The 24779-nt window shown below is 41.7% G+C and overlaps 1 protein-coding gene across 3 annotated transcripts in view; it reads left to right on the forward strand.

Moving 5' to 3' along the window:
- Positions 1-23046, forward strand: part of LOC118209791 (transcriptional regulator Erg-like) — a 31607-nt gene extending 8561 nt beyond the window's left edge. The window contains exons 1-10 of one of the 3 annotated variants that reach the window (XM_035385442.1): positions 1115-1485; positions 9077-9288; positions 11054-11199; positions 13891-14094; positions 14917-14997; positions 17481-17552; positions 18357-18419; positions 18620-18676; positions 18845-18892; positions 20143-23046. In XM_035385442.1, the coding sequence (XP_035241333.1) occupies positions 1468-1485; positions 9077-9288; positions 11054-11199; positions 13891-14094; positions 14917-14997; positions 17481-17552; positions 18357-18419; positions 18620-18676; positions 18845-18892; positions 20143-20654 (1413 nt within the window). In that variant the 5' untranslated portion in view covers positions 1115-1467 and the 3' untranslated portion in view covers positions 20655-23046. Of the gene's footprint in view, positions 1-1114; positions 1486-9076; positions 9289-11053; positions 11200-13890; positions 14095-14916; positions 14998-17480; positions 17553-18356; positions 18420-18619; positions 18677-18844; positions 18893-20142 lie in introns of those variants that run through there. The other 2 variants (XM_035385444.1, XM_035385443.1) reach the window with 2 other exon arrangements.
- Positions 23047-24779: the final 1733 nt, after the last annotated feature.

Here is a 24779-nt window from a genome sequence, read left to right on the forward strand (position 1 = left end):
CCTTTTCTGCATGGCTGGGTCAATTCTGTTGTGAAACTGCAATTACAAATAATTGCAGAGGCATGCAAATTTGTTCCCAGGAAAGTGGAAGAACACAGTAAATGTCATAAGGCAGTTAAACGGGCTCTGATATTTGATGCAGCGTATTAAACAGGGGTTTGCTAAGCTGCCATCTGGGCCCCAGGGGCATGCTCAGTAAAATGGAATATTTTCTGAGTTCAAAACGTTTAACTTTTCATAATTTCACAAATCACATATTTTAGACTTTAGATAATGCTGTGAAAAGCTTAATAGAATTTTTTAAAATAAAAAAACGGTATACATATTGCTCCGCTATATTGATATACTTTATGACGTTCCTTCATATACTCATGTGTATTTCAGTGTGTATTGGGTATTAGCTAAAGGTGACAATAGGTCACCGACCGATTTACTGAGTTGGGGGTCCTTAACCACAAGATGATTCTTTAGGGGTTCTAGAGATAAAATGTTGGGAAACCTTGGTATTACGCCATAAATTGTGGAGCAGTGATGTGTATAATGTAAGACACATGGATCTTACGCAATAAGGGCATGTCAGTCATCAGCCGTACTGCATTCCATGTGTCATTAAACACTAAGATGGGCTGTGGTTCACAGCAACTTCCTCTCAAAGTGCCAGGGGCCAGAATTCAAACGCAACAGCACAACGTTATCTAATTATTGCTGTAGCTTTTTGAGTATGTGTCCGGACTGCAGGTAGAGTTCCAAGAACATCATTTTAAATGGCGCAAAATGCATACGTGCTTGTGGGATTCCAGGCTGTAGAGAAGCAGGTTCATTATACCGATTTACTGGAAAGCTAAAGTTAAGGAAAGACTTTGAGTCCAGGCCATTGTTCAACAATTCAGCAGGCCCTCTTGAACAGAGGCGATGTGCATAGTGGCGAAGCAAATGCTGTTACAGTCGGCTGTAATTCTCTAGGGGGGAAAGGTGGTGTGCAGCCATATTAAATTTGGAGTTCATGATCAGACATCTGCTTCCTGTCCCCGGTCTAAGTGTCTCACACACACACACACACACACACACACACACACACACACACGTTAACTTTTTGCACCTGCAGCGTTAGAGACCCCACTGTTGAGGTAACACGCCCGCCTACTCTAGCTAGCCTGGCCCGCGCCACCCTCCCCTCTTAAAAGGGAAAAAAAATTTAACGCACATCATGATGAAAAACAACATTGTTTTTAACCATTCTTATCTCCTCGCTCCCAAATATCCTGTTCCTTCGAACTGCGGCGGCCAGAACCAATAGAATCCCCTTCCTGCTATTGGCTGACTTCACTTCCCAGCTTTAGCACAATCTCATCCGTTCCAAACAACGCTAGCAAAACCGCAACACTTGCTCGCTCTTCAGAAAAAAAAAAGAAAAAGAAAACAATCGCTTTATCGATAAAGCGGCTCGATCAATCGTCCTGATCGAGAATGGCCAGCACGATTAAGGTAAGTCACAAATTAGGGGTTTGTTGGCAATGTTTGAATTGTGTGGATGGATTTTTGTGGCATCTGTCATTTTCTCAATGCTTTAAGGATAACAGATTAGGAGGGAGCACCCTTCTGCTGTAGCGGTATGACAGGATTTCCTATTTAGTCGCCTTGTCAATGTCCACAAGGTTTCGAAAAATATTCAGAGGAATCACAACAGTGTTCATCTGGCACAATTGGACATAGCAGACTGGGGCCACGGCAAATAAGTCTTTTATAGGAACTTTTCATCTACCCTCATCACTTCTCCAAATGACACATTTTTGTCAGTTATTTGGAAAAAAGTTAATGTTGTAAAGTTTTCAGATCGTAATTCAATCTTTATCAATAAATATTCAAATGATGACACAGCACATATGCAACTTTTATTGAATGATTTATACAGTATATGGGATTTATGTAGTTTTAGACTAAAGTGATAATTTCTGGCAATGGTGATCAGTTTAACAAATAAAACGACTTGACAAGAAAGATATGAATTACAAATGTTTTTTTTTGTTGTTTTTTTTTTCAGTAACTTATTCTCCTTTTCATTAGCTAGAGTTCATACCTTTTCAAGGGCACTTGTGGTTTTCTTTCAACATAAAATAAACATACCAGTGAAGAGGTCTGGCTTGAAGTACTTACGAGTCCTCTTCATACCGTGTACCTTGAACCAAGTTTTTTGTAATCGTAATTTCCAAGTGTGGTGTAGAGAATGCAGTATGTAGAGCATGCTTCTGTGACACATTGCAAGTCATCACACGCTCTGATTCTGTTTTTATCTGTGATAACTGAACAGTTGAGCCTTCGTAATTTTAAGGTAACTGTGAAGTGAAGAATGGTCACCTGAAAGGACATACAGAGCTCTCTAAGCATTCTATGTCACTCACTGTAAAAATGTGTTTGCAATAACCATTCAGTGGAAGGGAAAAACAACTGAAGGCCATGCTTTTCAATTTATTTGGCAACAAAATATTTATGGAAATTCAGGTCATTCGTTTTGAGGGCATTTTTACTTTTTTATTTTGTCTTGAAAATGCTAGGTTCCATAGAGAATAAACTGAGAATGTTACTTCAGAATGGTTCATAGGGAGGGACTGTTTTTCCAACAGGTCACACATATTTATTTAATCTCAGAGGAATTTTTTCAAAAATTCATTTTGTACTATCATCTTTATTCCCATGCTGTTGGAACCCTCTGGAACTTTTATACTTGGACTGTAATAGGTGTTATTGAAATTGTATAAACCTCTATGGATTAAAATAAAATCTGTAAAAAAAGTGAAAACATTATAAATAAAAGCAAATGCAGTGACATTTGCTTTCTGCTTGATAGGTTTTGGCTAGCTATGTGCCTCCAATCTTTGGAATTCTGCTTTACCCATTAAAAAAGACAAGCCAATATTATTTAATTGCTCTTCTGCCCAGTAATGTTATTCTGACAGTATAAAACATTCCCTAGGCTCTACTTTGGTTGTTTGCACAATGAAGTGTAGAAGAGAGGATAAACTTCCCGACTTTAATTCATTAATGAAATTAATAAATAGGAATAATTAATTCATTGGGAATAATAAAAGAGGCATAAATAAACCTCAAAATACCTCATACTGGCCAAAGTATTCACAGAGATGAACACTGAGCTATGAGGTCACCATATTAAAACTTGTGCCCAGTCTTCGTTGCTTTGCAGGTGTGGCAGTGGGGGAGGTCTGGGGCTGAAACCCACAGGCTCTTCCCTGATTGGCCAGTCGCCTGCAGGTCTGAGTGGGAGACAGAGATTCACTTTTTCAAACTGATGTCTGTTTTTATCTGATGAGGGAAACATCTTATCTCTCTGAAAGTTCTTTCTGTTATTTAACAACACAGTTTTGCAAGTTAATTTTGGTGATTGCTGAACTCCCCATTGTTCAAAGCACTGGCATTGTACCGCTTATCAAGTTACCAAACTTGAATTGCTTTGATACATTTCTAGCTGCAAAAATGAATGTGAAAAATATTTTTGAAATGAAGACAGGGAGTGATGTCACTTACACAATGCGTACTTTTGCATGCTGAAGTCTGCCACACTTGCCGAGCTTATGCTGTATGTACTGAAATGCTATGCATGCTACGCTATATATATGGGCATTTAGCTCATTTAAAAAGTCACAGTCATAACAACCACATCCAATCAGAGTTAACACATTTGGTCAGCCTGATGTTATGGAAGAAGAGAAGAAAGACCAGCAAGGGAGTGGTCTGCAATAACACAAGCTGGACCGCATGGATAGGGCGGAACAGTGAGGGCATGCTTATATTTTTAAAGTCTGGAGATTAACAGTTGGAAGTTCCCTCAGTGTTAATGGTAGGGTGTGCTCCAGCGTACTGCTGAAACCTCCATTTGCGAGAGAGGGCCTGGTACACAGAGTGTTGCAGTAGCGGCCACAATAAAAACGCAGATAGGCAAGCACTTCCTCTTTACCTCCTTGGAACCAGATACAGGAAATGCTTTCAGAAGGGCTTTCCTGTCTGCTGCCACACGGTTAGCACGAGCTGATGGCGAAACCTGCAGGAATGAATGGCCACAGAGACCTGATCAGACCTGGGTCAAATACGTATTTGTTTTGGATTCAAATACTTCTCTATGCTTTATTGATCTTGTCCGGTGTATTGGAACCAATGAAATACTCTCAAAAAGTGCAAAACCCCGCCTTCTGGTCAAACTGGCAGGCTCAATTACACCAGGCAAGATCAACAGAGCTCAGAAAAGTATTTGAATCCAAAACAAATATGTATTTGACCCAGGTCTGCTCCTGATGAACCCGATCTTTAGCATCATTCCTGATTAGTGTGTTTACACCCAACCAAATTAGATTATTGGACATGCCAGTGAGAAAATTATTCGATAGATAGTTTGGAATATGGTGTAGATGAGCAACATTTATAATTAAAGTGGCAAAATGTAATTATGTGCTTGCTATTGTAGATAATGCTACTGAGATATAATTTATTACTTACTGGTCTGTCTTCCAAACCCAGATTAAATTCAGATGATTTTTCATTTCCCCCTGTTTTTCGATATTTTCCATTCAGAAATTTAAGAGTTAACACACTTCTTTTGTAATCTGAGTCCTGTAACTGTTGTTAGAAAACCTGTGATTTTTAAGTGAAAGGTAAATATTGGGAATGTTGTCAGAGATTCTGACATTCATTGTGTGTACATTTCAACTGCGTTAATGTTGCCAGAAGCAGACATGAAGCAGACGCATTAATAATCATGCCAGGGCTGTACTGCCGACGCACCTGGTAGGCACGTGATGTACAGTGGCTTGCGCAGGGCAGTTCACAGAAGTTTGCCTCTTATCAGACCCCCAAAGGAAAACAGACTGTTTATTGTGCTGACGGGGAGTCAGCAGGTGTGATAAAAAGACGGTGCTCAGTTGCAAAACGTACTACTGGATCAGCGTTGTGTGAACCTTAGTTCAGCGTTTCCCAACCGGTGTGCCGCGGCACTCTGGTGTGCCGTCAGGCGAGGTCAGGTGTGCCGTGTGAAAAATCCTTTAAAAAATGTTTTAATGTTGGTAATGGTGTTTATTTTTTATGCTTTTGAGAATGGTGTGCCGTGAGATTCTGTAAATTTGGAAAGTGTGCCGCAGAAGTAAAAAGGTTGGGAAGCGCTGCCTTAGTTCACATCATGCAGTGTAATCACACAATACAATGTCATGCTACGCAAGTCAGAGGCACGTCTGTGTCTACTGAGATAGATAGCGATCTGTATAGAGGCCCACTACTGGTGTAAAGCAGCCTCCTGCTTCTATGTATAACTGTTAGCACAGAGGAAATCTGACTCATTATTTTTTGAGTCAGATAATTGAGATAATGCTAAATGAATCCCATTCCAGCAGTAACATCATGAGTAAGCAGTAAGATTACGCACGCTCCTTCACCACTCAGATATTTCCGCTGATTGTTGCGTCGGAGGGATTTCTTACAGTTCATCTCAACACGATAAGTTCTAGGTTCTCACAGTTGATGACCTAAATGTGATAAGTTGTGGTTTCTTACGGTTGGTGACCTCGCTGTGTTAAGTTCTGGTTTCTTACGGTTGGTGACCTCGCTGTGTTAAGTTCTGGTTTCTTACGGTTGGTGACCTTGACGCTGTTCTGTGTATCTGAGGGGTTTCTTAAACTTGGGAGGAATTGCATAAAAACAGTGAGTCAGAAAAACGTGATCCCCGAGCCCTGCCCAGGCTGACACAGCACTGCTAACGCCTCTCTGTCCCTGCCCCAGCGCCGCAGAGCAGAGTGAGAGAGAGCAGCCAGTCCTGCTACTCATCCGTCCCACAGTGTTAAAAACGAAACTTCTGAGAAGGACTAAGGAGAAGAAGGGCTGTAATTCCTACACGGATCATCCGATATGGATGTAAATACATTCAAGTTAAAGCTTACGGTCTTCATGCTCATGTTTATAATTGTTTTCTTTCAAACCCAGTGTGCTGGAGTACAGAGCCAAAAAAAAAAAAAAAAAAAAAACTTGTGTCACTGCCCAAATATTTACGCACTGCACTGTAGTTTTATATGGGGCATAGTATAGAGGGCATGCTTCTTCCACTTCTGCAATAAGGCTTCTCAAATGTATAGTGCATTTCTGCTAGTGGACTTTCATGTTATAATAAATAGCTAAACTCACAGAATAACCTTATGAAGGATACATGGAAAGTCCTTCCCAAAAGTACAGCATAATGCGTTTTTTGCTGATATTCTACACCGCTGACAGAAAAGGGCTGTGGTCTCATGTTTTTCAGTGTAATCAATGCCAGTGCTGTTTCATACTTAGTTGGGGGGGGGGGGGGGGACGTGTGTAAATGCACAGTCTTGCATTGCTCTCTGTACAAGGACTACTGCATCCTTCTGTCCATGTCGAGCCATGTGCACCAGCCCCTCCGACCCTGTGGGCCAGTGGTTAATCACACAGTCAGCTCGCTAATGAGGTTTGCTGCTGACTTATCAGGGAAGAAACCGTGGCCGCAAGTTCAATCTGGTTTCCGACACGACTTCCCTTTCCTCTAACCGGGCCCGGCCTAGCCCCATGATCTGCCACGGGGGGTCCAGGAATGGAGGGTGGGTGGGCTATGGGGGGCAGCTCCTGTGTTTACTGGAGTGAAGCTGGAGTAAGCTTCACTGAAGCTGAAGTGTGGGGAGTACAGTAATTGTGGATGGGGGAGAATTCTTGGTGGCCATCTTTTTGGGCATAACTTCCAATGTTGCAAGTTCAGTTGTGTTTTGGAAAACAGGGACAAATTTATAAAAACATTGTGTCCTGTCAATGAACTCTATGAAACTATGCTGCAAGTACACGGGGCCAATAATGCATTAAGACAGTAGGAATGTTAACCGCATACTGTAAAAACATATCAATCTACTTATAAAGCATATGTTTATTAATATTCATATAAAAAAATGTTCCAATACCAAGAAGTGCAATGGTCTACAAACAGAAAGACAAGAAGCTCAAATGCCTTGTCTGCCTTGTTCAGACCTTCATGAATGCAAAGAAAAGACAGGCCAGTAAGAGCACTGTGTGTACTTTAGGGTATATCCTTATCATATGGATTGTTTATATGATTGTTATTTATTTATTTGGATTAGGTTTTGACTATTGATGTTACTGTATCACTTCAAAGGTTTTAGTTGCAGTACCCAAAATGAAATGTAATTCAAGAATTTGAGATATTAAAACTAAATGATCTGAAGTCTCAATGAATTAGATTTTTGCTCTTATTTTTGAGCAAGTAATTTATACATAGGACTTTTTATATGTATAGTGCATGACTTTGGATGTAACTGATTTCGCATATGTGATACAGAACACAAGCATTAGGTGAATATTAAACCTGTACTATAATTCAGGAGTAAATGAATGTTATGGCTCTTCTGTAAGTCAGGAACGGTGTATTGATTTTGTCCATTGTTCGTATCGCTACTCTGAAAAAGATCCAGTAAGGCCATGTCCACCGTTACTATGTGGTTTTAGGGAGGATATTAAGAAACAGATGGTATGATATTTGCTTGAATGTGGTCATCATTGCGGTCTGGTGGCTCTGGTGACATTCAGGAATATTTGGTGTCAGTTCTTCAGCCATCCGTTCCAATAAAAAGACTGGATGGTGAACATTTTTTAAATGTAGCTAACTTTTTAGCTAGCACGCAAGCTAGCCAACCTTGATACTCTGTAGCTAGCAAGTCAGCTACAGAAGTTACGGGTTAACGCACAATTTCTTCTCATCATGGGAAAGATGTGCCCTTGGGAATCCCTGACTTTAATTAAAGCAAATAAAGATCACGTAATTATACTCACATTATAATCTTTGTTTATAGTGTATTGATAGTACAGTATAACGTATGAGACCTAGTATTGTCTGTATGCGTGAAACAGCAACACCAGTTATGTACTCTGTACATTTGAGAAGGCAATGCAGTAGACATGAAGAGGTCTGGCTTACAGGTGCACTGTTATATTCACACACTTGAGGATACACTGTTAGTTAGTATCATAGCAAGACATTAAATATAAACATAATTCCTTTCACACACAGGTTAGCACACGTGTGCTACAATTCACACTCCTATTTTTCACACAGCGATTCAGTCATCAGATGGCTCATGTTCTGTACTCATATCTCTGTGTTTAAAGCATTGCATTGTGCTCTAATTATATATAAAACTCAAAGGAACTGAAACTTTCATTGTCAAAATTGACAATGTTTTCCTTCCACTACACTCTCTGGCAGACGTATTGTGTGTTAGTGTGGTTGAGCAGTATGTGAAGAGTCAGGGCTTCTATTGATATTTACTAAGAATTTAAACTATCCAAAACCAAACTTCACCAGAAATGGAGTGGTACAATAATGTTGCTTTCCTGTTATGCGCAAGATGCATTTTAATTTCGGCAGTTTATTTAAATTAACTAATTGCGGCTGTGCTCATTTACATAACCAGTCTTAGTAAATCCCCTGCTAAATTGAAAACATGCAGCGACGCAGAATTTTGCGTCACTGACTATTGGCCATAATAGGTTGAAAAGCACTGGGTTTTTAAAATGAATTTCACAATTGGATAAACCTGGTCTATAATCAAAATCTAATTGTATTTTTCTTTTTTGTGAATAAACATTTACACCTCTCTATCCCATTTAAAAGGGATTGATAGAGTGCTGCAGGGGTCAGTAAAAAAAGCTCACTGCAGTTGTGGCTTGGACTCTGGGCTTTGAAGCCTATACCCGGGAGCTTTCAACAGTGGAAAATGATTAGCCTCATCCTGCCAGGTGTAGGGTTATCATTGCATTGGTTTCACCCCAATAGTCGTTTTTTGGTGAGAGTGTCAACTTTCTCATGTGCCATGTTGCCTGTGGTGGTAAATGTGACTGACTTGTGGGTTAAGCACATCAGGAGCACGCAACCTACACCCTACGCCCACACACTGCTCCATGCATGGGTGCAGGTGGCACAGCGCTAATGAAAGATATTTTTCAAAAAAAAAGCAATTTTAATGTGAAGAGTTGACAGCTGCTGTCTTGCCGTCTGCCCTAGGAAGCTCTGTCGGCGGTGAGTGAGGACCACTCTCTGTTCGACTGCGGCTACGGAGTGCCGCACCCACCCAAGGCGGAGATGACGGCCTCCTTGGCGAGCGAGTACGGCCAATCGGCGAAGCTGAGCTCCCGCGTCCAGCAGCCGGATTGGCTGACCCAGCCGGCCTCCCGTGTCAAGATGGAGTGCAACACCAGCCACGTCAATGGCTCTAGGTGGGTCTTAAGGAGTAGAAACAGCATGTGTCCAGGGTGTGCCATGTGAAATAGCCTTTGATCCTCTTCCCCCACTGTTTACTACTCTCTCTGCAAATTTAATGTGCATCTCCCAGAATGTTTTATGGAATAAAATTTGAGGGAATTACATTGACACATTATAAATTATTTCAAGTGCCTCGGTTCAGTGTGTCATAGTTAAGGGTTCTGTCATTCGTACCAGAAACCACACTGTACTGTAACACAGGATTTTGTCCATACAGGAATCCTACTTGAATAGATTCATTATTTGAGGGTTGAGATGTATGTTCCTGTCAGAACACAGAGAAAGAAGTGACTGGATAATGGAAACCAAACTCGTGTCTGCTCAAAGAGACACTACCCTCCTGCCACAGAATTAGTTCTCGGTTGGGAATTTAGGGGGATGTGATGATGATGATGAGATGATGGATGCAGTTTTGTCGGCCCTTGTTGCCCACTTCTGATTATAAAACATTCTGAGGGACTCAAAATCTTCTACACAAAGGTTTTTTATGTCATTTCAGCCAGACAGCACACATAGCATTAATTTTCAACTATCTTTGTCAGGAGTTATGCCTGTAGTGAGATAACTTATTGTATACATAGACACCAAATACTACCCAAAAAGAAAATATTTGCTTGATTTTGTGTACTGCGCTGCAATGGAGATTTTCTTAATGGAAAGTTAATTGGCATTACATTTTTCTTTAAGATGGATGGTGGGGGGGTCGGTCTTTGAACAGGACTCTCATTTCTTTTTCATTATTTCATTCATTTTTATTCCCTCTCATGATTCACCAGTGTAAGTAGTTGCCGTTTGTGTGTACCTGCAAAAAATGTAAAAAAAATAAAATAAAATAAAATTATATATTCAAAAAAACTCATAATTCCAGCCCATTACTGTTCCTAAAAGTAGGGGCGAGCCAAGGGCAGCGAGCCCAGGGATTTGACCCCTCTGACCCAGCTCTTGGAAAGCAGAGATCCAGACTCTTAATTGCACTTGGTCAAACAGGCTTAGCTTGCTTTGGCAAACGCTTGTGCGGCGGCATGCAGGAGAGTGAATGCTTGCTCTCTGCAGGTCCAGTAGTGGGGATTATACAGGCCAGGGACTGCGAGGCTGCACTTTGCATTCACACACTGCTTGGAAAGCGTTCTTTAGCCTTGCCCATGCGGCACCTGGGCCAGAGGTTGAGGACCACGGGGTTACACTAATTAAAGGCACGGACATAACGTGATTCTACCCCCAAACTTCAACATGTTAATGTAGTTCTGCTGAAAATGGTCTGCTGAAAATATGGCAAGCAATGGTGGTGGAGGTGGAATGGAGATCTTCCTCTGGATTCACACTGAACACCAGTAAATGGAGTGTTATTTAAGGAGAGACACAGGTGTTGCAACTTAATCGAGTAGTTTTTCTTGGGAGACAGCATTTCCAGTTCTTATGGGACCTGAATGCTGTGAAGAATGAGAAGGTGCCAACCGCACTGAGAATCTGTGTATGCCACAGCATATCTGGCTGAAGGGAAAAGATGATCACGATTGTTGAGATTATTGGAAAGATCATTGTGATTATGATTGCTGGGTTATCTTCAGATAATGATTTCTCTATTCAGTGAAGCCCCCAAGGGAATTCATCTTTGCACTCGTTTTATTTTTTATAGGGAGGGGAGGTGAATTTGACCCAAACTGTTTTATTTCCTAATAGTGATTGCTGTGTTCGGGTCATTCTGTCTGCTTTTCACAGGAACTCTCCGGATAACTGCACTGTGGTGAAGACAGGGAAGGTTGGAGCTGACAGTGTTCCCATGAGCTACAGCAGCTACATGGAGGAAAAGCACACCCCTTCCCCCAGCATGGCCATCAGTGAGCGCAGGGTCATCGTTCCCGCAGGTAACCGGGGCAGCCAGACACACGCTTTTTAGATGTGTCCTCATGAACCTGGCTTTTAATTCACTCACGTTTAGCAGGCTTAAGATTCACCACAAGGGGATCAGTCACACGCCAGCGTGACATCCCTGGGAGGGAGATGCGGCAGTGGAGCGTTGTTGGTTGCCGCATGGAGGGAGGGAGGGAGGGAAGAGAGAGAGAGAGAGAGAACCCACACAAACATAAAATCAAATAAACGACCCTCTTCATCCTTCCCCCTCACGGGTTCCAGGCTAGAACAATAAACTAAAACAACAAGCTAAAATAACAAAGACAAAAGAAAACAAAACGAACCGAATGCCATAAACGCGCTCTCGGTGTGAGCTCCCGGTCTCGGCCCCAAACTGTGGAGAGGAACACACCTTTAAGCACCTGGGCTGATTAGTTAACGCAGCCCAGGTGCGTGTGCTCTCTCCACCAGCCGGCGCAGCTGAGACCAATCCGCCCCTTCGACGGACCGAATGCCACAGGGTCCTATTAGCACTCAAGTTGCTGAAATTCTGGGGTGCTATGTAGGCCTCATGCTTCGCATCAGTGACACTGTGGAACATATTTACTAAGGATTTGCAGGGCCTGCAAAGGGGACGTGTTGTCTTCAGCTAAACATTGAGAACAGCAAAAATATAATAATAATAATAACAATAATAATAATAATGGCCCCTCCCCTATCTGCCCAGCACAGAAGTCTGAGGGTTTAGTGCAAGTGTGCTTTTATCTAGACCGCTTCCCATGGTACACGTCCAAAACTCCAAAGGGGAGAGGAGGCGGAGAGCTTGAAGCATCAGCCAAACGGCGTTATCCTCCAGGACTCCTAGCAGCACTTTCTCAGAGGCACACACTTCAGGAAGAGATCTCTCCTGAGTGTCACCTTTGACCTTTTCAGCTTCTCGCACACGCATGTTGGCAGAGGAAGTGGGCCTGACTTTTTCCACTCATTAAAAAGCTGAGATTTAAGACTTTCTTAGGAACAACATCGTGTTCCTCTCTGGAATATTTTCCTCTGTGAAGCTAATCTTAATGCTACCTTCTACTTATATGTGTTAATACCTGTTAAGAACGCACAGTTGAAAATGGGGGGTGCGCCTTCAAATGCATCGAGTAAGCATAAAATATTTCCCCTCATTCTACTACTTGTTGGTCATCCGCAGTTACAACTTTCTTTCTTCGTGCGGTGGGGGAGTTGGGTAATAGTTTCATTCTTATAGGGCAACTTCCTCTCCAACCGTCATTGACATTGACAACATGAAGCATGCCAAGGACATCCTGTTTTTGCAGCACGCTAAAAGACTGAGAGCCCAGCTCTACTGTTTGGTAGAAGTCGGGCTCTGAATGTCATAGGTCAAAGTGTTCCTAATCTTATGTTTCATATAGACATTGTTTCATTGATTATGCAAATTATTTACACATGAAAGGAAACAGATAAATACAGTATAGGGGGGGGGGGGGGGGGGGGTATATAAATGACTGGAAAACGAAAGCTATACTCAATGAATGAGATCAATGATGAAGTATACGGCAATCCACCAGCTATGCTGGGGTCTAGAGCATACTGTGTGCAGCGCAACAGGTTTTAGCCTCAGGTTTAAACAGTTAAAAAAACGGCAAGGAAGAGCAGTGCCCCTGCTGAGGTGACAATTCCTCTTCCTGTTCTAGTTCATATCGAGAAGGGAATGCTACACGTTACACAACGTTACCCTCAACTGCCAGGCAAACCGTCTGAGTTTAAATGTTTGCTGTGCGTTCCTTCCCAGTGTTTTCTCTCATTCACATTTGCAAAATGAGCAGTGAATGGTCCAACAAGACACAAGTTGGGTAGGTATGAAAACCTCGTTATTAAACCAGATTTGGTTGTCTTTTGTGTTTGGGAGTAACCTCCTGGACTTCTGCTGGACAGTGGACAGTGCAGATCAACGCTGCTAGTCACATGTTATTGAATAATATAAAAATCAGCAAAACTGAACTAACTTAAGTCGAACACGCTGATGAGTAAAATTAATTGCTTTAATTAATATTAAACACCATTTAAAATGCCTAAGGTGTACAGTTGATGGTTTTCTCTTTAGATGACATTCTGAGTGCAAACATATAACGGCAAAAAGCACAGTGTTATAGCAACTCAGAGGCGGCCTAACACATGTTACAATTATACATCATGTTTTTTTTGGTCATTTAGCATCCAGTTCCCACTAGAAAACCAACTTTTCAAGGACAAATAACTTTTTAAAATGATGTATTCTGTGATTTATTGCAAATAGAAAGCCTTATACCCGAAAATTACTTCCAGCACAGAACTGTTTTCTGGAAGTATTTCCCGCAAACGCTATCACAGTGCTCCGTTCCTTTGGGAAGTAGAGGGATAAATTGCGCATGTACAAACCTGAAATGACTACAGTAGCCACATTGTACAATAAGTTATTGACCGTGTTACTTTTATCAAGCATTACATTTACGGCAACTCTCGCCTACGCTTGCGAAAGGAGAGAATCGGTTAAAATCTTTTTACACATGACTCCCTCATCTTTAGGAACAGTTGCCAGTTAGAGAAGTTGAGAGACGGTGACCCTGGAGATGGGTCGCTCACTCATAATAGGTTCTCATAAGTGTTGTGAGCGATCTTTTCGGCGAGGTGAGTTCACCCGTGCCTTGCCCTCGCAGACCCCGCCCTGTGGACGACGAGCCACGTGCGTCAGTGGCTGGAGTGGGCCGTGAAGGAGTACGGCCTCCTGGACGTGGACGTCTCCCTGTTCCAGAACGTCGACGGCAAGGAGCTCTGCAAGATGAGCAAAGAGGACTTCCAGAGGCTGACCCCCTCTTACAACGCCGACATCCTCCAGTCGCACCTCCACTACCTCAGAGAGAGTGAGTACGGACGCTCGTGGGGCATTTCGTGGGGTGCACTCGACTGGCTGGCAGGTGCCAAATATTCCTGACAGTCATAACTTGGTTCCGGTCTGATATACTCTACCTTAATTATGTACTGTGTTTGTTTGTACACAACACTTAGCAGATGTTTGCCTTTTCTGCTTTGCTGTGTAAAGCTGTGGCTCTTCCATTCCATTTTTTCTGCGCGTCCCATTGAAATCTGCTGTGTGTGACTGGGTGCAACGCTTTCCTCAGGAGTCAGGACTAATCTACAGACTACTCTAAGTAAACAGCAGGCCCCCTGGCAAGCAAGGAAGAACAGGGCCCAAACACTATACTAGTGCCATACATTACACAAAATTGAAATGCCATGTTGCATTTACCTCAATGGGGAAAAAAAGGTTTCCTCAGGACTACATATCCCATAGTTCTAGACTTGAATTTTAAGTTGCTGGTGGACTTAAGAACATTCTTAAGAAGAATTCTCAGTGAGGAGAACAGGCCCGGTCAGTCCCTCTTGGTTTGATATACATGTTTCTGTAGTGATTAGCTGGCTGCTTTTCCCCCCCCTGTCACTGTGCTAATTATCATTCTTCTCCCTTCATCGATGTCTACCATGCGCTCGCCCTCTCTCCACCTTCCTGCTCCCACCTGCCTGCTGTTTTGACTGCTCTGAGAGCACAGCCCCTTGCTTGTAGTTTTACCGCGGGCCGGGTCTGTCACCCGTAATGGCCGCCGTCTGAGTTGCTCGCGCTGTGTGGACTGTTTGGAAGGGGTCGCTGTCTTTCACCCCTTTCAAAAGGATGTTTTGTTTCTCAGCTCCCCTCCCTCATTTGACTTCAGATGATGTTGACAAAGCCTTGCAAAGCTCCCCGCGGTTAATGCATGCCCGCAACACAGGTAAGTAGAACCTGCTCCCCCCTCTCCCGCCTCTGTCTGTGCTTCGCTATGGCACCTCTCTGGCCACTGAACATGTACAGTGTTTATGTTGAAAAAATATGTAGCGTGTACTGAGTTTGGAGGTGGGGGTGTGGGTGGGGGTGACAAACCCAAGTTTCTGCAGGGCAAAGTGTGTGTGTGCTGTTTTTTGTTGCATGTTTTGGTTTTGATTACTCCCAGGGTTTCTGTCACTCAAAAACAGCTTGGTAGTATTTCTGCACTTCTGGCTGCATGGGGCTTACTCATCTGACTTATGTGCATTTATGGCTAAAATACAAACAACTGCATAACATCACTATAGGTTTTATACTGTTAAAATATTTATGAGTAATTATATTAACATTAAGTTTGCTTAGGGAAATAATCAGTTTCCATGGTAAAACATTTGAGCGTATAATTCAATATTGCAATGCAACTGATTTCTTGTACTGTCTATGTATACCATAGTAACCCCATGCGATGTAGTCTGAAGCCATTCACGGATTTACCTTTACAGTCATGTTCAGGTTGATCTGAATTGTAAGAAAAGAAAAAAAAAACGTTTTTGGAGTGATTTACCCCAAAGGCTCCATATCACAGTGCTCCATTCCTTTGGGAGGTGGTAGAGGACATGGACTACACATGTATGAACCTGAAATGTCTACGATAGCCACATTGTATATTAAGTTACTGACCGTGTTACATTTATCAACCGTTACATTTATGATGACTCTCCCCTACATTTGCGTGTTACAACCTGGTCTAGGGTCAGATCGTAAGTAACAGGATGTAGGTTTATGGAAATGAGTGGGGAATGGGTGAGGGAAATACTCAAAACCGACCAGTAACTCCGGTCTCTATCTGCGTAACCAAATCTAACTGAAAACTGCCTAGTCTTCGAAGGGCACTGGGCACAGGCGGCTGTGAACACTGAGCTTCGGACAATTAGTTGGTAATCTGAAACCAAATGTCCGAATAGAGTTTGAGTTTGACCCCCACTATTTAGGATAATATTTGGAACACATAATGTACACCACAATGTGAAAGTTTTCTAGCCAGCTAGGATATAGCCAGGCTATATGGACGTAAAACCTGAGCTCAATTATGGTTGAACTAAGCTAACCTAGCCCTTTATGTCAAAACATGTCAACCTAGATTTCCACCGCTTTAGACATCTACATTCCATCTATATTTGGGCTTGTGCTTACTGGGCTACCTTCTTTAAAAGCACAAGCAAATGACAGCATTAAAGAACGTCTTTTTTATTGCAACGCCATTCATAGCTATTAAACTAAGTATGTGTTTGTAGCTTTATTCCCTTATGCAATATTGACATTCAAATTAAATCAGAATGTTCAATCCATATGTGTAGCCACAAACGGGGAGCCATATTCATGATGGCAGATTTATTGATTTTCTTAAAAAGTGGCAACAGCTAACTGCTGTGGCGCTTGAATGACCACATTGTGTTCAGATGGTGAGATGAAAAAACACAGGGCCAATTTACTTGAAGTAATTTAGGGAACACCGGATAGCAACATTGCTTTCCATGGTAGTTTTTCCCCCACAAAGTGAATGTGCATTTAAATGAACTCGCTGTGGCTGTGCTCATTTACATACCACGCTAAATTGAAATCATGCGGCGATGCAGAATTTTGCAGCAATGACCGTAATTTGCGGCATGCTTAGTAAATATGTCCTTAAGAATGCTTCAAAGAGTTATTTTGTTACTTATGACAATTTTTTTTATTCATTGTAGTGCTGTTTTTGATTTTCAACATCTGACAATCGTAACGCAAAAAGCAAATACAATAGTATTTCAAACTAATCTCACTGTTTTGACAATTACAGCATCAAGTGTCCCACTGCTTTTAAGCCTGTCACAATACCACTGCTTGCCTTACAGGAAGGTAATTTGTCTTCACCGTGTACTTTGTGTAAACACTGACATTGGGCACATCCATGGTGCTGGAGAGCCACGGGCTCTGCTGGTTGTTATTGCTAGTTGAAGCCTGATTTAATTGGATTACACAAGTATGTGAATTTACCTGTCTTATTGGGTCTAAATTACTTGCTGATTTTAAGATGAAAACCAAAACAAGATGACCTTGTGGCCCTTCTAGGATAAAGGTTGATGGCACCTGCCCTATGCATTTTCACAAAGCTACTTACCAGAGATATGTGTTTTGTTTGATACACACTGTGTCCTTCAATTTCTTGTTGTTAGCATGCATTCATGGTGAACAGAAGATGACAAAGTTTGAGTTTGGCATCAAACAGTCGCACCAGTGAAGGCAGCCCTGTTTGCTGGTGTCCGTTGCTTGGCACTTACACAGTGCCCCTGTGCAGTGTGTTGCCAAGACAGCAGGCTTCATGTCAGGCATCACTGTCATGCTGTGAGATGTTGGGGCAGGGTGTGTTTCCACAGCACGTTGAAAAGAATGCCATCTCCCTCTTGTCGACAGGTGGCACAAGCTTCATCTTCCCCAATTCCTCACTGTATCCTGATGCTCCTTCGAGGGTTTCGGCTCGATCAGGTGAGCACCACTTCTCTATCTGATGTGGCGCAGTACTGATGAGAAACAAAGATCCAGTGCTCACTGAATATGATTACTTTTCTATTGTACCCCACCTTGATCACACTGTGGTACTGTGTTCGCCACAAGGTAGCGACGAGCCCATTATGCCCTACAACTGTCCATGACACAGTGGCTGTGTCCCAATACAAAGTCAGCTGCCTTAAGAAGCTGTTTGAAGGTAGCATTTTCCTAAAATTTTCCTAAATTTTTTCCTAAAAAAATAGTAACTACAGTGAGCGCCATAACATTTGAGACAAAGACATATTTTTTATTGATTTGGCTCTGTACTCCGCAATTTCAGATTTGTAATCAAACAATTCACATGCGGTTGTGCATATTCTCAGCTTTTATTTAAAGGTATTTTTATACATTTTGGTTTCAACATAGAAATTACATGTTAAATTAAATAATCCCCTTCCATAGTGCAAGTATAAGAGAGCTTTCAGTATCTAGTTTTGATTCTAGCCTTTTGATTGCCTTTGGAGTCTTACAAGTTATTCTGTGATTTTGTAATTAATGTACAAAAACTATAGTGAATGTTTCACCTTGCAATTTGCACTCCCATCTGAAAAATTCAATTTGTCATTGAATGTGTAAAACTGATATTTGCCATAGCCGTTTGTTCAGTGCCCACACAAAGTGAACTGAGAGAAAGTGCAAGGCTCCCCACCCAGCCTGTAAATATTGTGTAGTTTCTCCCTCTGGTGGTAGAAGCCCATTATAGCACCTGCTGCACTTTGGATGACCTTTTTTTTTTCACAGATGTAGCCTACGAGGCGGTAAGACGTTCCGGATGGACGCCGCAAGCTGTGCCTTCCTCCAAGGGTGAGTGCCAGGACAAATTCTGCTGTCATTGTTTTCTGGCCATTCAATTCTCCCACATGATAATGAGTCTGTTTTTTTTAGGAGTGATTTACTTTTTACTAATTTACCCTAGCTTCTCTATGTGAAATGCTCTGTGACGACCCTATTTTAAACGATGGTATATAAAACAAAGATTGATTGATTTTCTCTGCCTTTTATAGGTCCGCAGCTGTCTCCTGCCATAGTGACCAAAACTGAGGATCAGAGACCTCAGCTGGGTGAGTATGTAGCCTTTTACAGAGATGTTCAGCTGTGTGAGTATGTAGCCTGGCAAAAAGATGATTTTCTGACTGATATTCAGCTTGCCAGTGAGATATTTTACTGGATGATGGTGGCACATCGCAACATTAAGACCCAATGGTTCTGTGTGCTGCTTTGCTTTACAGATCCCTACCAGATACTCGGCCCAACAAGCAGCAGGCTTGCAAATCCAGGTAAGGAAATGGGGGGGGGGTTAGGGGGGGCTCAGGGAGCTCAGCAGCCTTAGCTTACCCTGTCCACACACCCTACAATGTGTCTGAAAAACACACATCATCCCACCACTCCTATAACTCTGCCTGTGTTGTGTCACCAAACACTTTCATCTGTGTTCTGTAACCTGTGTCAGTAAGCATGCTTTCAGGACCAGCTTTGAAAAGCCTTGCGGGTCAGAGCCCGGGCTTAAAGTTATCCAGCGCTGCGCCGAAAATCTATGGCTGATTTATGAAATATATATTTGACTTGTAACGCAGTTTCAATAATGCAGCAACAACCACTGCACGTGGATTTTTAGTTCAGGGTGTCTTAACCAATCAGGTTTGGCCGTCCAACGCAATATTCCAACGGTCCGCCAGAGGAGAGCATAGAGACCACCATGGCACCTCTGGGTACTTTACGGTTCATGCCCTTTTGGGGGAAAACTATGCAAGAGACACAGCAACACAAAAAATAACTATAGGTTATAAATAAATAAAAAACAACATATATATAGTACACAAATATATCTTAACTAAAATATCTACCGATTATTACATTGCTATCCAGGATCGAGCGGGCCAGATACAAAGTAAAAGTTTAATTTGATTGGTTAGGCGGGATGCTCCTCTCCCTCATTTACCTAGCTAGTGAAATGCTTCCTTACCTCCGACATGTCAGTGTGTTACTGAGAGTGCGAAGTAGTTATTTCTTTAACTATATACTCATTTTCTTCCTATTGCAATTTTGAGAAGTGTAAAACAGATCACACTCAAGCGTGAGTTTTCGACAGTTGCTTAGATCACCTGCATGATTTTATTTACAACCCCAAAATCATGAGGAAATAAGACACTGAACCTTTTTGAACCTTAAATTTCATTTGTTGTCAGAACAGATGTTGTTCAGGCTAACAGATATCATGCTGAAGATATGAAGTGGTCCTTATCTCCCACAAAGAGGATCTACTACTCAAATGATGTGGGAGTTGCGGACCACTTTATATCCTCATATGAATACACCCCCGGGGCCAGCACCCTTACACTAATTGAGGAAGGGCTTATAGTGGTGCCAGCTGCTCACTTCAAAAAGACATCATACTGACCCAACTTTTTCCTCAATCGCATTGTACACAAATAATCAAACTGATCCAACTGTCTTGACTTTATGTACTGTATAGAGGATGATGATTATGTAAGGATGGTGATCTCCTAGCGTCTCCCTCCCTCCCCAGGTTCCGGTCAGATCCAGCTGTGGCAGTTCCTGCTGGAGCTCCTCTCGGACAGCGCCAACGCCGGCTGCATCACCTGGGAGGGCACCAACGGCGAGTTCAAGATGACGGACCCGGACGAGGTGGCGCGGCGCTGGGGCGAGCGCAAGAGCAAGCCCAACATGAACTACGACAAGCTGAGCCGCGCGCTGCGCTACTACTACGACAAGAACATCATGACCAAGGTGCACGGCAAGCGCTACGCCTACAAGTTCGACTTCCACGGCATCGCCCAGGCCCTGCAGCCCCACCCGCCCGACTCCTCTCTCTACAAGTACCCCTCGGATATGTCCTACATGAGCTCCTACCACCCCCACCAACAGAAGATTAACTTTGTGACCCCCCACCCCCCGGTCACTTCCTCTAGTTTTTTCGCGGCTCCCAACCCTTACTGGAGCAGCCCCTCAGGGGGTATCTACCCCAATGCCCGTCACCCTGCCACGCACATGCCATCCCATCTGGGCACTTATTATTAGCCTGGAATTTGCATGGTGGAACAGCAGATGGAACCAAGGGGGTAATGAACAGCTAAACACCCTAAAAATGGGTTTTTACTTTGGCAAAAAAACAAGGCAAAAAGCAGGAAATGTGAAGGAAAGATGATGGAGGATTAGATTTAAATTACAGGTGTTGGAAAGGAGCAGGTGACCAGGATATGAATTTTGGAAGGGAAGAAGAGGGTGATGGATTTTTGACTAGATAAACCTATTGGTAATTAATGGGGAAATGAGCAGGTCTCTGGTAATGGGGGCAGTGTGGATGCGTTGTGCTGGAGTGAAGGAAAGTCTGACAGGTGGCCAGAGAGAGAAATGTGATGTCATATGATCTCATTAAAAAGAGCATCAGACATTCTACAGTAAACTCACAATAACCGAGTGGAGAAATATCCATTATATCAAAGCATTAAAGGACTGTATTTACTGAAGTAAACGTATCATATGCAAAGAAAATGTGGAAGAAATAGGTGGAGAGAAGGCATGGGCAAAAGCAGAACTGTAAAATGGAGTAGCGCTGTGTATTTGGAAAGGGCGGAGGAGGTAGAACCTGTATTAAACTGTGGAAGAGAAAGAGAGTATTGAGCCAACAGACAATGTGGGGACATTGCAGAAGGAACAGAAGGGTTCAGAAACATGGTTAATGAGGATATGGAAACTGAATAGTACTGAAATATGAACATGATATATGCCTTTATAAATTAACTGCCATATTTATTTGTTTTTTTACCACAGATAAATGTATATGGCATTACCGAAGGTGATAAAAAAAAGCCTTACACTTGACTGTTATTCTTAAGAGTAAATGTTTTCAGAAGATTTTGTGTTTGGTTAGCGATTTAGAGAACTGGAATTGCGAGTATCAATACCATTAGACCTTGACGTGTTTTGAAAGTGTGGGAGAGTTTTGTGGCCATGGGCTTTATCATGAAAACTGCCAAAGAGATTTCATAAAAATAACGTTTTTTTTTGTTTTGCTTTTTTCCTGAGTCACGAACGCTGTGCGTTTGTTAGACTGAAGCACAATATCAGTGTTATTTCTTTTTATACTATAGATTTATATTGTAACTTAATGCATTATACACTACGAGTTGAGCTCAGCTAGTCAGATTACAGAAATGATAGTAATATAGGAAAGATTAATGAAATCATATAAAAGTCAACAATAGACAAGGAAAGTACTGTGGCCTTGGATTTTTAAAATGTATGAAAAACGGTATTTTTCTTGAGAAGACCGTTGCTGTGAGGATTAGGGTTTTATGGGGAAAATAATTTGGACGCACACAGACACCCCTAGCCCCATCCCCATTCACACTGTGCATACCATAAAATAAATATATTACAGGAAGTTTTACATTTTACATGCAGTTACAATTGTAATGGAATAAAAATCTATTTAAACAAAAGCTTACCAAAGCAATCAATCAACATAATAAACGGATGTTTCAGAAAACAGAATTAACCTCTCTCAGGCTTTAGTAGACTATTTTCCTAAAATTCACAAACAGAATACTAGTGATTGGCAAATGTTTAGCATATGTTGTACAGTGACTACCAGTCGCAGTCATCTATGATAAAAGCACAAAGAATTATGAGCATTACTAGTTCGGCAACATACCCATATAATTCAGTAGGCACCATGGTGAAGGATAGCGTTGGCTATGGAACTAAATCTGTAGGATGTGTGATTGTTTATCCGTAATGAACAGTAGTCATAAAGCAATCAACAGCGAGACAATGCTGTGGGACTTCAATGGCGACTATGTTGGCTCCATTTTATTGTATTGATTGTACTTTACAGTAACTTTAGTTTGGCATTGTTGTGAATGACTGCTGTTGTTGCTACTGCCAAAAAATGTAATTTATCCATTCCCTAAAACTGAATTTGCAGTACTGTGAGCTGTTCAAAAGAAAACTTCTATTGTAAGAAACATTGTCTATATTTAGATTATATGATAAATTTAGTAGTTATTTGTGTTGTTTTATTATTGTAAATCTACAGTAGCCAGATAGTAGTGTGTGTGTGCGTGTGTGATTTAAAGCATTCCTGTGGGTGCCCCTAAATGCCCATGCAACAAATTGAGGAAAGAGTCTATAAGCCATTTACATATCCCATGAAACCTGTTTTTGTGCAGATAATATTCAGTTATTACAGACATTACCGAATGTTTATGTTCAGTACTTCTCAAGCTTTCAATATGGGTATGGATGCCCCCCCCCAACCCCAAGAAGCAAGAATACCTACTTCAAATCAGGGAACACAGTACTGGAAAACAGATTTTTCTCAAAGGGAAGGGTACACAGAAAACATATACTATTGAATTTTGTATGTTTTTCTATTGTGCAATTATAATAAAGTATTTTTGAACCAAAATGTGTTCCTTTTTATTTTAATGGTGACTGAAGCGTGATCAAATGTGGGGCTTCACTGACAGCACAGGAGTACAGAACTTTTCAGCTGTGTGTGTGTGTGAGAGAGAGAGAGAAAGAGAGAGAGTGTGGTGTGTGTGTGTGTGTGCGTGAGAGAGAGAGAGAGTGTGGTGTGTGTGTGTGTGTGTGTGAGCATGTTGTGTGTGTGTATTTGTGCATGCTCCAGGAGTAGCAAGCTTTGTTTTATTCCCAGTCCCACTTTGAATCAACACATAATGTACCTAGATAAGTGCACTTGCCACAAGGCCCCTGGTCATCTTGCTCAAGTGCAAGACTCTTTATTTCTCTGTTGTACTGTGTTCCTGCTTTGGTAACGAAAAGCTTGGAATATTTGTTTTGTTTGCACAAATATGAGAACCCCAAAAGCGAATTTGTCTTGTTTGTTAATTTGTCTTGTCTCGATTTTGTGCTTGTCTTTATCATTACTGCACGGTACCCTTCTCATTTTGAAGCTACTTGTCTCTTCCTCTTTTATTGTTGAAGCACGTAGTGTACAATTGGGACTGCTGTTCTTTCTCCTTTCATACTGTGGCACAAGGTGATATTCAACACACCTTCTCTCTACAGACATCGTAAATGCTGTGATTGTAAGTGGGCCGTCAGAGAGCGAGTTGTGTTAGCCTGTGGGTGGTAGCATGCAGATGCATTAAATGGCTAAATTATTTCCCTCTATGGGGCTTTATACCATTTAAGTCACAGTGCACCTAAAAACTGCCTCCCCCAGCCTGGGGCCAGCGGAATTTCATTGTACGTGCATTCAGTTGGAAATGACCATTCGTTGTGGATGGGGGGGGGGGGGGATTTAATAGTAAGTGCAACGTTTTTAAATATGACCACTCATAGTGAGTGCTTGGCATGTACTGTTCAACAGGACTATCAGAAAATCAACAGCATTCCTATTGTAGCTCTGTTCGTAACGCTGACTCCCTTGTGTTCTGTGGCAGAGAAGTGAAGTGGCATAATAAATTGATGTGAACATGTGAACAGCTCTTCAAAAAACCGCTTTAAAGTTGTTATGATAAGTGTTCCCATAAATGAACCGCATGTTTTGTGTAAATGAGAGAATGATGGTTGTTATATTTTATGTATAATTAAGAGAGCTCAGGGCCTCGCTAAGCAGCGATGAGCCATTCATTTATAACGCAATTAACTGAATTCCCCACTGTTTAACGAACACTAGATTTACTGAGCAAATGCAGGTGTTCTGTGAGTTATTTCTTGTGATTTGTGGGGAACGAGTTCTGGTTTTAGAATGGCAGAAGAGGAAACTGCATTGTGCAAGATATCCAATGTGATAATATGATTACAGTGAAAATTGTCAATGAAATACCAATATGCCAATGCTTTTCTGAACCCTGTCTTGTGCAAAGAAGCACATTTTAGTGCCTGTGGAAAACTATTACATGTCAGATTTATTTTTGGGTGGTAACTGTGGTATGTACAGTGAAAAAGCTAAAACTAAAGGGAAACCAAGAAGTAAATTATACTAATTCAAACTACAATCACTTACCTCTGCATCTACTGCATTATTTAATAGATATCAGTTGAGTGGTGTTTTAGACGGATCATTTTCTATCCCATTCAACTTATTTTTAACACTTTTCCAGACAGGACATTTAATTTAGCCATAATCATTTTGCCAAACAAAATAAATAAATAAATAAATAAATAAATAAA

Source organism: Anguilla anguilla, chromosome 12 (assembly GCF_013347855.1).
Source record: "Anguilla anguilla isolate fAngAng1 chromosome 12, fAngAng1.pri, whole genome shotgun sequence".
Classification (NCBI taxonomy): domain Eukaryota; kingdom Metazoa; phylum Chordata; class Actinopteri; order Anguilliformes; family Anguillidae; genus Anguilla; species Anguilla anguilla.